At 55.3% G+C, this 14,235-nt stretch overlaps 6 protein-coding genes across 6 annotated transcripts; 2 read left to right on the top strand and 4 right to left on the bottom strand.

The window, feature by feature from the left end:
- Nucleotides 1–253: 253 nt before the first annotated feature.
- Nucleotides 254–1,687, bottom strand: F5144DRAFT_590387 (uncharacterized protein; the record flags this gene model as incomplete). Its single annotated transcript, XM_066790150.1, has 2 exons — nt 254–1,397; nt 1,671–1,687. 2 exons carry the CDS (start codon nt 1,685–1,687, stop codon nt 254–256), a joined length of 1,161 nt encoding a protein of 386 aa, XP_066646556.1.
- An 803-nt stretch (nt 1,688–2,490) lies between these two features.
- Nucleotides 2,491–3,892, top strand: F5144DRAFT_545116 (SGNH hydrolase-type esterase domain-containing protein; the record flags this gene model as incomplete). Its single annotated transcript, XM_066787344.1, has 2 exons — nt 2,491–2,691; nt 2,786–3,892. The coding sequence occupies 2 exons, from the start codon at nt 2,491–2,493 to the stop codon at nt 3,890–3,892; spliced, it is 1,308 nt and encodes a 435-aa protein (XP_066646557.1).
- Nucleotides 3,893–4,018: 126 nt separating this feature from the next.
- Nucleotides 4,019–6,148, bottom strand: F5144DRAFT_119404 (cytochrome P450). The gene is made up of 8 exons (XM_066782200.1): nt 5,814–6,148; nt 5,603–5,735; nt 5,219–5,556; nt 5,041–5,156; nt 4,848–4,991; nt 4,400–4,797; nt 4,203–4,346; nt 4,019–4,153 (listed from the first exon to the last, which is right to left on the bottom strand). The coding sequence occupies exons 1-8, from the start codon at nt 6,037–6,039 to the stop codon at nt 4,054–4,056; spliced, it is 1,599 nt and encodes a 532-aa protein (XP_066646558.1). The 5' UTR covers nt 6,040–6,148; the 3' UTR covers nt 4,019–4,053.
- Nucleotides 6,149–7,575: 1,427 nt separating this feature from the next.
- On the top strand, nt 7,576–8,373 carry F5144DRAFT_484047 (uncharacterized protein; the record flags this gene model as incomplete). Its single annotated transcript, XM_066785418.1, has 1 exon — nt 7,576–8,373. The coding sequence occupies one exon, from the start codon at nt 7,576–7,578 to the stop codon at nt 8,371–8,373; it is 798 nt and encodes a 265-aa protein (XP_066646559.1).
- A 2,528-nt stretch (nt 8,374–10,901) lies between these two features.
- F5144DRAFT_119751 (uncharacterized protein) lies at nt 10,902–12,304 on the bottom strand. The gene has a single exon (XM_066782201.1). The coding sequence runs from the start codon at nt 12,070–12,072 to the stop codon at nt 11,029–11,031; it is 1,044 nt and encodes a 347-aa protein (XP_066646560.1). The 5' UTR covers nt 12,073–12,304; the 3' UTR covers nt 10,902–11,028.
- A 232-nt stretch (nt 12,305–12,536) lies between these two features.
- On the bottom strand, nt 12,537–14,189 carry F5144DRAFT_485280 (uncharacterized protein; the record flags this gene model as incomplete). The annotated part of the gene is made up of 2 exons (XM_066785490.1): nt 12,537–13,799; nt 13,854–14,189. The coding sequence occupies 2 exons, from the start codon at nt 14,187–14,189 to the stop codon at nt 12,537–12,539; spliced, it is 1,599 nt and encodes a 532-aa protein (XP_066646561.1).
- Nucleotides 14,190–14,235: the final 46 nt, after the last annotated feature.

Consider the following 14,235-nt stretch of genomic DNA (forward strand, 5'->3'; position numbering starts at 1 on the left):
CTGGTTAAGGAACATTTATTGCATGTGACTGGGGCAACCGCTCAATCAATAATAGGGGCAGAACGCTACTTGTTATTCTCAAAGTTTACTTTCGTAGTTTTTCTCTTTTCTTTTTTTCCTCTTTTGTTTTTCTTTTTTATTTTGTCCTCTCCTCTTTTTTTCTCTTCTCCCAACAAAGAAAAGGGGTTCAGGTTAGGAGTAAAATGGACCTTTCAGGGCCAAGCAGGCGTCCAGGTCACCTCAATGGTGATACTTATTCCGAGTTTATCAACGTCCACGGGCCCTCAATGTAAGCCTTGCCATATCTCTCGGCCTGCGCCGCCCCCATATCTTGGAGCTGAGGCTGTGTCGCCCATTCCTCGCACGCGAATACGTGCGGCTTCTCTTGATGACTCAATTCCAACTGCAATTGACCCCATTTGGAAACCACTTCGAAGGATGCGGTGCCCATCTCGGCCTGCAAAGCAAACTCCTCTACCCTCTTCGCTTCGCGGACCACCTCCACCAAGTATGGGGGCCGGCTCGTGGGGTTACGGGCTGCCATGGCCTCGTCCTGAGCGTCCACATACTTGAGCATGTTAATCAGCCCCTGCAGCGCCATGGCTTGCTTGCTCTGGAGCGGTACGCTCGGCGGCTCTACGCTCCAACTTCTTTTCCAGGGCACGACGGTGCACCGCAAGAGCGGCTCCAGCATGCTCAGCAACCGGGTCACATCCCACCGCCGGCGCTCACCCGCCGAAGCAGCTCCGGGAGCACGCCCTCGTGTTTGGCTGGCGGCCTGCTCCTCGCTAGCGGTGCGCGCCCAGCCAAAGTCGCCCAGGTAGAAATCGGGCAGGCCGTCCGTGCCCGGGTAGGAGTCGTAGTGTACAAATATGTTGCCCAGGTGCAGATCGCAGTGATAGACGGCCTCGTGGCCGGCCTGGTACATGAAGTGCAGCGTCTCGCAGACCTGGGCAATGCACCGCGCAAGAACACTCACCGGGAACAACATGCCCTCCATGATGTCGGCCATGGAGCCCGAGTACCAGCTATCGATGACGCTGGAAAGGCTACCGGCGTTACAGAGCTTCCAGTAGCTGATCTGCAGGCACTCGGTTCGGGGCTCGGGTCCGCAGGACTGCACGATTTTCTCGTAAGAGATGCATGTGCTCCAGCGCGGGGTCAGGCCGGTCAGGAGGTAGGCTGGGTTGAGGCGGAGCGCGTTGAGATGGTCGAGGATGCGCACCTCGTTGTCCTCGGGCACGTTGGCTAGATCGTGGGCATTCCGCACGACCGGCTTGTACTTGCTTACCTTCCGCACAACCAATTCGTACGTCTGGATGTTAGTGACGAGCTGTACTGTGCTCTGCGAGCCGCTGGAAAGCAGCCGGTTGAAGATATAAGTCTCGCCCGACATACTGTCGAAAACGTAGGCATAACCTACATGTCCGGTTCGGACGTGATCACCCCGAAGGAACCGGAACATGTTGGGGGTTGGTATTAGGCGATGGGAGGAATAAGGGGGGGTTGACACTGGCAGGTGCTCACTTGTTACGTGAGTGCCGCAAAAGTAAGCGTTGTAAGAATATGATTTTTGCCATCGTAACAAGGATGCGTTTTATACTACCTTGATATCTATGACTGGGACTTTGACCGTTTCTTGGTACTCGTATTTTGTTACATTTGTTCACGGTGGACATGCAGCCATCTGAACAAAGAAACCGCACAATTACCATGTTCATGCCTGGTATAGGTAAGCTTATCTTAGATTTAGGGATCGTGGTACGCGAATATATAGTGAGATCGCATGTGTAAAAATGCTAGACCACCGTCAGGCTCGGGCATGGAAACGTTCCGGGAGAAAAGAAGAAAAGCGAGGCGAAAACAGCCTTAGGAAAAAGACAAAACAGAGAACACAAATGTGAAGCAAAGAAGGAAGGGTCCACAATATGGGCTACATTCATATCTAAAACCATGCCTAAGATATTGGTTCCGCTGTAGCCCAGTATGGGATTTGTAACTCAGGAGAGTGTCTGAGTGGTTCACCTGGACCAGTTTAACCTCGGCTCCTTATTGCAGCCCTTGGACCGGCAGCTCAATTTCAGCTTATGAGGTTAGAGGCAATATATGAGGTGATGAGCAGGTCGAACGTGAACCTGGCAAACAATATGAAACAAGCTCCTATCAAGATTCGTTGTTGTAGTCCCATCTGCGTAATTTTCCCACCAGTAGGGATAACCGCCGCAGATCCCTAAGTACGAGTATCCAGCTGGGTAAATCGCCTTGGCCAGCTGTGCCCATGTCCCGTCGCGGGGCCCAACTCTGGCTAAATCAGACTCCATAATCCCTTCCCCTAAAATCAACTTTCGGGCACTGAACATCCGCCGACGATACGACCTTGGTGTGTACAAAACCCATGTTAAACCTCGCCTCCATCCTTGGGTCCGTCCCGCCGGATTCACAGCCAAGACTCGCTAGACGTTTCTAAGTGACTACTTGGGAACTCTAGCTATGTTGTCTCTACCTCGCTGGGCAGCTATTGCTGCTTCCTTGTTGCTGTTGTCGCCCACTTCTGCCGTCCCGACGCCAGGAGATGTCGGACCGAGCCGGGATGCTCTGGCTCCCAGAGCAGACGACGACTGGCACTGGGTTGCCACCTGGACGTCCATGCCACAGCTAGTCGAGCCCAACAACATGCCTCCGTCGCCCTTTGTAAGTCCCAAATCCCTTACCCCCCCGCCCCAAAAACAGCAAAAAGAAAAAGCAGAGAGAAAGAAAAGCCCTAACATCCCTCCCCTAACCACAGAACGGCGGCGGCGCTGTATTCCGCGACGCCACCCTCCGCCAAACCCTACACCTCTCCCTCGGCGCCTCCCGCCTCCGCCTCCAAATCAGCAACACCTTCGGCACGAGCGACCTGCCCATTACCGCGGCCTCCATCGCCCTCCCGCAAGGCGGCAAAGCCGGCGTCGCCGGCATCGACACCACCACGCTCAAACCCCTAACCTTCAACAACGGCTCCGCCTCCACCACCATCCCACGCGGGCAAGTCGCCTACACCGACCCGATCGACTTCACCGCCGCCCCCCAAACCAACATCGCCGTGTCCCTCTACTCCCAGCCGGGGCAATCCGGCAGCAGCATCACGGGCCACCCGGGCAGCCGCACGACGTCGCACATGCAGAGCGGCAACCGGGTCAGCGCGGCGACGCTGTCGGGCGGGGCGAATACCAAGCACTGGTATTTCGTGTCGGCGGTGGAGGCATGGGCGCCGCCCGAGGCGGGGGCGTTCGTGATCCTGGGGGATAGTATCACGGACGGGCGCGGGAGCACGGATGACGGGAATGATCGCTGGCCGGATCTGTTGCTGGCGAGGATGCAGAAGGCGGGGAATTTGAGCCATGTCGGGGTGAATAACCAGGCGGCGGGGGGGAATGCGGTGTTGAATGGGGGGCTGGGGCCGACGTTGCTGACGAGGTATGAGCGGGATGCGTTGAAGGTGGCCGGGGTGAAGTGGGTGATGGTGTTTGAGGGGGTGAATGATATTGGTGGGGGTGGGACGGATTCGGGGACGCAGAATGGGATTGGGAGCCGGTTGCAGCAGGCGTTTGAGAAGATTGCGCGGGATTGTAAGGCGGCGGGGATAAAGACGATTGGGGGGACCATCACGCCGTTTGGCGGGAATGGGCAGTCCTACTCGAACCCGACGCGCGAGCAGACCCGGGTGAAGGTGAATGACTGGATTTTGAAAAATGGGACGTTTGATGCGACCGTGGATTTTGGGGCGTTGATTGGGGATCCCTCGGCCAAGAGCCAGTTGGCGAAGCAGTATGATGGCGGTGACCATTTGCATCCGAATGTGGCGGGATATCAGGCGATGGCAAACGGGTTTCCTTTGGACTTCTTTAAATGAAGTGGAACGGGGAGGCAGAAAGGGAGATAAGGGCGGGCAATGGAGTACGGGGATAGCCATAGTGAAGATGAGAAGTGTATTGGGTATGTAAATAAGGGGTTGCTTGGGAGTAAATACCCCTGGTATGAAAACGAAAGAAAAGGTTTGGGTACTGCTGGCCATCAAGGGCGGCCGCCCTCCGAACTTTGTACCTCCGCATCTAGCAACGCTTTGGATTTTGCGGAGCGGCTTTTGATCGAGGCCTTGAACGGTAAGACGGTACTGCACTCGGGTCAGTGATTGTACCTCATATGTGATTCGGGCAACGTACGCCTGGCCCCTATACGACCACTTAGGCTCAAAGGGCGTTGGTTTGCCATCTGCTCCCAGCGGCCAGTCAATATCAACAGTGGCGAGCATCGTGGCTAATACGATGAGGAGGCTGTTCTCTGCGAGATTTCTGCCAATGCAGATACTACATCCATCCAGGTCAGCACTGACGAACTCACAGGTTTCTTATTCACTTACCGTCGCCCAAACCCGAAATTTCCCACCGGTAACGGCTCGTCATTGCCTCCCTGCTCCTTGGACAGATACCTCTCGGGCCAGAAACGGAAGGGCTCAGTGTAGACGGACTCGTCGTGGGTCATGGCCCAGACATTTGGGTAGATCACAGTGCCCTTAGGGATGAACATGCCGTTGTACACATCGTCCGCAACGCTCGCATGAGGGATGCCGAGGGAGGAGAGTGGGTTCATCCGGTAGGTCTCTTGCAAAATAAGGTTCGTGTAAGGTAGGTTAGCAATATCGTCCCAGGTCGGTAACCTGTCGCCCCCTACAACTCGGTCAACCTCGTCTTGTGCTTTGCGCTGCGCGTCAGGGTTCTGCATCAAGTAAAGGACGAGGAGCATCATTGTCGCAGCTGTCTGGAAGGGGTAAGCATCTCGCTACAGTCATTTGAAGTGTGGTGGCTCACAGTGTCATTGCCAGCAATAACGATGGTTGCTGCCGCTCCTTTGATATCCTCCAGGCCGAAGTCATTGGGAAGCCCGCTGTGGGCATTATCATTGAAGATACCCATCCGCGAGTGAACAAAAGAGTGGTTATCCGTCCCCGAGGCCTGGGGCTGGAATCAGCTTGGGCAGGCTCGACCTCAAAAGGGATCGTACCAGTGATTTTAACGACGCTTCAAAGGGCAAGCTAGTGAGATTCTGGATCGCAGGCCTCCACGTATGAGCATAGCGTAGTCTCTCCATGAAGGGGAGCCAGCTAGGCAGGTACCGAGCTACGAAGGAGAATTAGGACTCGACAGGGACCTGGTCTGGACGAAGCATCTTAGACACTCACTTGCTGGAAAGCGGTCCATGATGGAACTTGCGGGTGCTCCCGACTTGCCGATTGCGTTGGCGGTATCCTCGGCCAACCGAATCCATTGACTTTCGGGTCCTTCCACCTTAAGCCCATACGCGATCTGGAGCACGATGGCTACCGAGAACCGCCTGACCGAGATGAGCCAGTCGTTGGGGTTATCGACCAGGCCCTTACAGAAGATGATAGCCTCCTTCCGCTGGTGAGCCGTATACTTGCTGACCCGGGACTTGGTGAAAGGGGGCTGCAAGACCCTCCGGTGAAGGTGGTACTTTGGGCCCCAGCGGAGCCAGGTGAGCGTTGGGGACCAGCCCATCCTGGACGGGTTAGTGTGTGTTGTACTCGCGCATTGGGGGCGCATACTCCTCAAACATGACGAAACGGGGGCGGTCTGCGTAGCTTGATCCTCGCTTCTCAAGTAGCTCCGTCGCCGCGGCGAGGCTGTTCAAAACCACCCATTTGGTGCCAAAGGTTTGAAAGAATAAGACATCGCTCTCTATCAGGCCAAGAGCGGCAAGGGTCAGCACGCGCTAGCTTAGTCGACCACGCATAGAACAGTCTGTCGATATCGTACCGTACTCCTTTGCCCACTCGGCGTAGCGCTTGAACGCGGCATCTTGCGGAACGATTCGATAGTGCCCCAATAAGGGTTCTGGTGGAGGACCAGGTGGGAGCGGGGGCATACCCCTCTTGTGAGCCCAGAGCGTGTGATACGCAGCGAAGATGATGATTGTTAGCGCTGCGATGACAAGAGTGCCCGAGGGACTCAGTGCACCGAGATGTTGAAAGTCAAGCGCCATGGTTCTTATATCGGCGCCGACGTAACTCTCAGCAACTTCTTTAGTTAGCCAACAAGCACCGGGAACTGTTGCTGCGGTCGCCGAGTACTTTCTTGTGCCGTGGAGGAGGTAATCTACGGAAACTATGTGTCTGACAGCGGGGATGTGGCAGGAGGATGCTGAGTGATCAGAAGCGGTTGGCGTGATTCGGTCGTTCCTGGTGGTGATCTTCTAGCGGGGTCAGGTTCTAGATCGGGGCTTACGGAAGGCTAACACACCGTGGCCGGGGTTGGCGCGGAGGCCGATTCGCAGCCCGTTGATCCTACCACCTCGAGAACCCCGGACACCCACCCGTGCATGGCAAATCACTAAAGAGGCACACGAGGCACAGAGGGAAAGGTTGCATCTCGGAGTTTGACTGGCCATGACAGAGACGCTAATGTGCTCGAGGCTCAGAACGGCTGATGACGTGGGAGTACCACTGCAGTCACTTGCAACCCCCCGCCAGGAGCACAGGGGGAGGAAACCATCACTGTATTTGGATGGCGGCGACACAGCGAGTCGCAGGTTTGTTTTGTGGGAAGCCAGGCCTGTCAGGGGATGGGCAAAGTGTCGTTCAAAACTTGGCGAACATTCGTTCCACCGCCCAGGCCGGCGATCGTTTGGACTTTGGATGCAGCGAGCCGTGGGCTTGTGCATGGTGAGACCGCCATGGCAAGATCGCTAAGGACGCGCAGGGGTCGTGAATCGAATCCCGGTTGGTTCCAGCCGGTTGTTATTGTTTAGAAATGCTGCAACTAAACCGATAAAAAGAAAACTGTCCTTCTTGTATGCACTTTTTGGATAACGCGATTGGGCCAGACCTTGGGACTTGGAGCACCATGCCGACGAGAGTTTCTTCTGATGGGAACCGGTCGCTGCTAGTTAGTTACATCAACTTGTGCTAGGTTGGATCAAAGTGGGAAAAATGTCGCCAGTCAAAACCTGCTTGAGCAGCTGAGCTGTTGTGGAGGCGCGTGTAAAAGTGTTATTTAAATGGCGAGATCGACTCGGGCCAAGCCATTCCCGAAACTGAATCTGGCGGTCTGGGTTCTCGCAGCTCCCAGGTCGTGTGGTCAAACCTCGAATTTTAAGACATCGGTCGAGGATTGAATGACCCGCCTCGGGCCGTTTGGCGGGGATTCCATGAAAGTGCGTGAGTGCCAGGGGAACCAGGGTCTCGGGAGCTCTAACGCTAGTGCCTATTTCGGGGACCAGCTGCCCCCGGGGAGAGCCCCCACAGTTGGGGACCTTGGGGTTCCGCAAACGCGTTTCCGGGAATCCTCATTTCTGCTGGAATCCCCCAATTTCAACCTTCCACTTTCTCTTGTCAACAACGAGCTCATCGCGAGCAGTTGGTCCGCTCTTTTACCACGCTCCCCCAAACAACTACAACAACACAGCTACGACAGCAACACAGCATCACCCGGCCCATTGACTACACACGAACATTGGTTCATCCATTCTTTTCCCGGGATCTTTGCTCTCTCGCATCCCCCGTCACCCATCACCACCACGATGTCTACCAAAGGCCACCAACGGTCGCGTTCATCTATCGACCGGGTCATTGATCTGCTGGCAGATCTTGAAGACAACCAAATCAGCCTCCTCCTCGATGACTTGAACCACACCACCTCGAGCAACGTTGCCGTACCGGATGCGATCGCCCTTTTCGAGCACCATGCGAACAAACCCAGGAACAGGTCTTGCCGGTCTCCTTCTCCGCTGAGGACCCTGCAGGTCGAGCTCGAGCGACGTCACAGCAAGAGACTTTCTGCCGCACCAGAAAGACTGTCTCGTTTCAAAGCAGCCAACCCCCAACCGCCAGCTCCCCGGGAACTGGCGACGCCGTCGCCGTCGCCATCACCGCCGCCCACAGAGGACCTCTTTGACCAACCCAACTTCAACGACAGTTTCTCGCTCGACTTGGCCCCGCCACCCGTGTCGTTCGACCACCCCAAGACCTCGTCGGTCGGGCCACCGCCTGTCTTCCGCCCTCGTTCTTACAAGAGGATCAGCCGGCCCATGTTCCTCTCACCGACTGCGACAGCCGAACTTCACCTGCTGCTCCTGGCCTTCTTCAACGAGACCCCGCTCCCGCCGGTCTCCCCGGCCACAACCGCGACTCCATCACCCACTACACCGCTTTTCGGATTTTCCCATTCCCCCTTCACCGACTTCGAAGTGGAACCGAACACTCCGGGGCTCGATCTGCTCGAACCTTCACCGACACGGACACCAAGCTTTTCCGGTGGGAGAAGTCTCAAGACGATGCCTAGCATCAGTAGCATATTCGAGGTCATGAGGTCACAGTAGACGATTAATTACTTTCAAGGTGTTGTAGCATTAGCAAGCGTTTGGGGTGTAATTTGTACGATGGGATACTGAGAATGATATCCGAGCTACGGAGCTCTTCGTTGGAAGTCTTCCGCTCCCGGCATTGCGCCCGCTTGACTGATGCCGAAAGTTTCCACACGTACTAATTATGCGCGCTCTGCATTTCTTTCTAGACACGGCTCAAGGCTTCTCCGATTCTCGTGGCCATGTCACATTTACTCACATCCTCCTTTTCTCAAGTGGTAAACAGCACTTATCGGAGCTGTGGACTACTTGGTGTTAAATAAGTAACAGACACGTTATCAGACATCCTTTTTCTCTTAAAAGGGTTCAAGTACGAATACAACGATGCATTAATCTGATCTTGGTTCTCTTTGCGCCTCTCATCCCGTCTTCAGTGAGACGGTTAGTCAACATGTTGGTCATTATTCTCGTCAGGCTGAATGGCGTCCTGCCAGTTAGGCCAGCGGACTTCTACGACCAGCCGAATTCATGAGATGACTATCACAGCCACGAGGGCCCGCCAGAGAGACCACGACGGGGGCGTATTCTGTTCTTCGCGTGACGTGTGATTCTTATGATTTCTAGCCGATTTGGAGAATGTCACAATGCAAATTGGGTTAGTAAAAAACCGAAGGGGAAGCATGGTTACTATCAAAAAGATGCTGGAAAGGAACACTCACCGAACATTGGGTCATATCAGTTAATAATAACGTGTATGATAAGCGAATGTCACAGATAAGCGAATGTCACAAAAATCGTTACCTCCACAACAAAATCCAAGATAATATTCTCAAAACGAACCTAAATCATTGATACTACTCGAAATCGTCTTCCTCAGGCAGTTCTGTAACTCCTTGACAGGTGCGGGCATTATGGCCAGGCTCGCCACATCTGCCACAACGCCGCGCGCGTGTCTCAGTCCTCGGCTTCCGACCACTCCCCGCCTGTGTTTCCTCCCTTATCTGCATCTCAACATCTTTCTGGGCTTGCAAATCCTGTCCATCCTGCACAGTAAGCGATCCTCCTTGCCGTAGCCGCTTTTTTTTGCCCTCCGGCGCTTGCTTAGTGCCTCATTCGCCGCTCGTAAGTCCCGTATCTCCGCTTGCATCAACGCCATTTTATGCATTATCTTCGACGTGCCCTTTGCAAACTGATCAACTGCAGCTGAAAGCGACGTTGGAGAGCTATTTTGATGCTGGGCAATCCGGGTCTTGATAAGGGTGGTCTGCGAAGAGGCTTCGATTGGGTTGTTCGGCGTCTTGGAAACCCAGGCGTGGGCACTGCCTGGCCGTGAGTTCAGGGGTGTTGGCGTCTTAAGACGGATGTCGAGCTGGGAGATCACCTCCTCGGGATCAAAAGGAACAAGCCCAGCACCTCGAAAACCTCCCCGAATGTTGTCGTACGTCATCGTTGCCTGGTGAGCTGCGAGGAATGCAGGAAAGAAGTCCTCCTTAGTAATGTGGGTTATGCTTGCCCGCATCATCTCCTCGATCTGCTTGCCGTATGCCGCCTTCAGCGGGCTGAAACACCCAACATCGGCTGGCTGGAGCTTGTGGGATGAATGGGGAGGCATGCAGAGGGTGATGATGTTGTTCTCCTTGCAGTAAAGCTCGAAGTCAGGCGAGTGGTGGCTGCCATGGCCGTCGAGGATGAGGAGGCGATGAACCCCAGTTGTTCGAGCTTTGGTGTGCTTGTCGAAGTGCTTAATCCAATCCAGACCAAGCTCATTGGTAGTCCAACCATTTGCGGACGTAGAAATCATCCAGTCCTTAGGCAATGGGCTGTTCTCGTACCAAGAAGAGAGGTGGTAGCTGCCCTCGACGATGATGAATGGTGGGATTGCCCAGCCTAGGGCATTGATACCCTGGATCACAGTTGACCATTTGCGGTTTCCTGGCTGCCTTGTCTTCCGTCTGCCACGCCGTTCAGAGCCCGTGACAACCAGTATAGTCGAGATGACGCCCATCAGAAACCCAATCTCGTCAAAGTTGTAGATGTCAGCCACCTGGATACCGTACTTCGCGATTGTGTTTTGCACAAGCGCGAACCAGCCACGAATAAGATGTGGATCCTCGCATAGAGCTCTCTGGTAGTCGTATTTCCGATTGAAACGCGTGGTGAGGTCTGGTTGCCGCTTGACGAAGTTGGACGCCCAACGCGTCCCGACGCGTCCCGCGTCGCGTTCGGCAAGCAGTCGGTTAGCCATATCTTCCACACCACACAAGCGAGGAGGAAATCCTTTGGAATCTAGGTCGAGGATATACTGAACAACAATCGACTCTTCCGAATCGGTCAACTTCCGCGAGTTGGCTGGAATATCGTGTCGTGGTTGCATACCGCGTCGCCGGCGGCTTAGCTTCTCGTGATCCACATTGTAGATCTTACCAGCGGCTCGAGCGCTTAGCTTTGTGTCATTTTGCATTGCCTGGAGGGCTAATTGCACGTGGACCTCGTCGTTTCTTTGATGCATGCTGCGTTGTGAAGGAAGATGGGGAAAAGGATAGGAGACATGGCAGGGTGGTTCCGTGTGACATTCGCTTATCTGTGACATTCGCTTATCATACACGTTACACTTTATAAAATATAATCTGCCTAACCATCATCGCCAACCCACCCGTCATCCCCAAAAGCCTACGAGCTGCAGGCACTCACGATCTGGGAGCCGGTCGTCTGGACCACCGTCTCCGTGACCGTGGACATGCCCTTGGTCACCGTGACAAAGGTGGTGGTGCCGCTCCTCGTCCCGTTGTTGGTGACCGGGAAGCTCATGCCCGAGGAAGCGGGGGTGTTGGTGGGCGCGGGAGCCGTGCCGTTGTTGCTGGCGGTCGCGGCCGGGGCAGAAACCGCAGGGCTGGCGCTGGCGCTGCCGCTCGGGGGGTCGAACACGGCCGGCGGCGCAACGGGGCAGTCACCAGCGGCGTTCGGGTCCGGCTCGATCAGCTGCACGCCGTAGCGGCCGGGGTTGGGGATGTTGAACACACCCTGGTCGCCCATCCGGCTGGTCGTGCAGTTGGTGAAGCCGGGGATGTTGGCCAGGAACATGACCGGCAGCTGCTCGACGAACTTATCGCCTGCCGCCTTGTCCTCGACACCACCGGTCACGGTGATGGGAGCGCACAGCATGTACAGCTCGTTCTGGGTGATGCGGTTGTACCAGGTCCAGGCAAAGGTGGCGTCGCCGTTGGGCAGGTACTTGGGGATGGGGATCTCGAACTGGCGGATGCAGTCGACGCCCTTGTCGTCACCGCAGTGGACGGCATCGGGGATTTGACGATCGAAGTAGCCGCGGAAGAAGGGGTCCTCCTCGAGGTTGCCGGGAGTGGACTTGATCTCGGCGGGGCAGCCACCAATGATGGTGTAGATAGTGCGCCAGTCATCGGGTTCGGCCGTGTAGGCGGGCAGACCCTGGTAGTTGATGCCGAACTGGCACGAGCCGCCGCCGTGCGGGGCCGAGCCCGTGAAGTTGACCAGCGTGGTCGAGCCGGCCGTGACGACGGTGCGGTGGGCAACGTCGGTCCAGCCTTGGCAGGGGTAGGGATATTGACCGCCCGGGGCTGTCACCGGCCAGGTCATAACCTTGTCCGGGGAGAAGGGGATGGGGAGGTTCATTAGCATGTGTGCGCTGATAGGGAGAGCGGCGATAGATGCCGTCAGAAAGTACTTGAGGGACGCCATTTTGAGTGGTGTTGGTGTTAAGTTACGTTGGTTTTTCTTGTTGTGTTCTCCGTTTCAGTGCTTGCAGGTTGTTGAACTGGTTCCCGGGTGATGGTGAGAAGGAAGTGAGAACCGAAACACGATGACCGCTGTAAGTTTATATAATTTTCCAAACTTGCTTGTTGTTCAATGGGACAATCCAATTGTCCGAGGCACGATTTGGTCGTAGATGTATTGTCTTATTGGTTAGCATCACCAAGAGACCAGTCAATGTGAGAGACAAAGGGGTTCGACCAACAACAATGAATGGTCTGCCCAGGGTCATCTAAGCTTGTAAGTCGATCGATTCCGGGTATAATGCTCTATGTTAAGTGTGTTACAGTATTCGTACAATCCTTTTCCAATCATCACTTAGGATGTGTTTCATCCGTAGCGAGGAATGAGAGGTGTTTTCAGGGGCAAAGACAGAAACGACACACACTCACTCAAAGCGCACCTCCCAAGAGCTTTACCATCATCATGGCGAGGCGGACCTTAATCCCCACCCGCCTATCTGGCTTGGCAAAGTCGTCCCTAGTGACAATGGTCGTATGCTCTTGTAGCCATCGTTGTTCCTGGCCCAGCCGCTTCTTCAGCTCCTCATTCTCAGTTACGATCATGGCATTGGTTTCTAGATCGAGAGAGTAACTCCGCTTAGTGTAGTTGGAGCTGCCGATTAGGCTGATGGAGGGGTCCTTGCTCCCGGGGAGTGTTACCCACAGCCCCTTGGCGTGGTAGGTCCACGCCCCGGGCTCCCCGACGGTGCCCTTTCGCCATTCCCGGAGCACTGTCGAGGCCTCGAGTTGCTGCTGGTGAACGGCGCGGACGAAACGACGTGCAAGGAGGGTGTATGCGTCCGGGAGGAGACCTGATACACCAGGCGACTTGTAAAAGCCATTTGCATACGGCGAAGCAGTGATGACCGTATTGCCATGTGACTGGGTGGAGAGTAGCAGCTTGGTGAGAGACGGCGCCGGATTGAAGTAGCCCGCTGTAAATGTCCAGGAGGAATTGGCGTACTGTGGTAAAGACAGGGTTTTTAGGACGTGTGTTACTGCGGGAAGTTCGGTCGACGTGTCGGGCGACAACAGCTGCGAGAACTGGGACAACAAGTACACCGAGGTGTCCCTCTTGTCTAGCGGAGTGGTGTCGTGCGCGGTCAAGGGTGCCGTTTTGGGAGACACTAGTCCGGCCAGGAGAGATGTCGACTCTTTGACAAAATGCGTAGGGTCTTCCAGAGGGGAGGGGGCCGCATTGTCCTCGGGCCAGATCATTTCGAATCCGGCTTGCGACTCGGACGGCTTGACCAAAAAGCTCAACGACGAGACGGCATCCTGGATATTCGCAAAATACTCGGTGACATCCTTAGACGAAAAGAGGTGGTATCGGTCCTGGCGGTTCGTGAAGTAGTCGCTTGACAGGTTGGCACCCGAGAGAATTATCTCATCGTCCACTCCATACAGCTTCATGTGCTGCAGCCCCCAGCCCTCGTTTATCCGCTTCGGTACGTACTTCTTCCTCAGCCCCGTCAAGTTCGGTGTGTGGTACATGCGAATTTCGACTCGATCAGGGCCAAACTCGGCAATCAGGGGTGCTAATAGGGATGCGCATGACGGATCCGGGGCTTCGCGGGTTCCTCGGAGGGCGTCGGTTAGAATGCTGATTTTGAGGTCAGGTTTCGCGCGGAGGGTTTCTTGTATAGTTGTAATCTAAACATATTAGTCCACAACAAGCGCAATGAACTGGGCGTGGTGGGTACGAACTAGTTCCCTCTCCGACTTGCCAATGTATAGCGTTGATAGGAAAATACGTCGTTCTGCATTGCGGATCTTGTCCTTTAGGGTTTCGTAGAATTCGGCGGGCGACTGTAAGACTTGAATCTGCGAGCCATTGACCTTGAACGAGGGGGCTATTTTGTCAAGTTCGCCCACGAAGGGCGCAAGCATCCCGGTGCTCGACATTGGCGGAGGAGACCCCGGCGTCGCTCCGGTGGCAGGCATCGAAAAGCGCCGACATTGTGCTCGGGCGAACGGTAATGATGGCCGCGAAACTGATGCTCGAAGTCTATTGGAGCATCGTGCAACGCTCCTGACCAGCATGGCCGCAACGGACGGAAACCGGGGCGGAGAGGGCGGTTGCCGCGAG

The sequence above is a fragment of the Chaetomium tenue genome, assembly GCF_020726465.1.
Source record: "Chaetomium tenue strain MPI-SDFR-AT-0079 chromosome Unknown F5144scaffold_2, whole genome shotgun sequence".
In the NCBI taxonomy this organism is placed as follows: Eukaryota; Fungi; Ascomycota; class Sordariomycetes; order Sordariales; family Chaetomiaceae; genus Chaetomium; species Chaetomium tenue.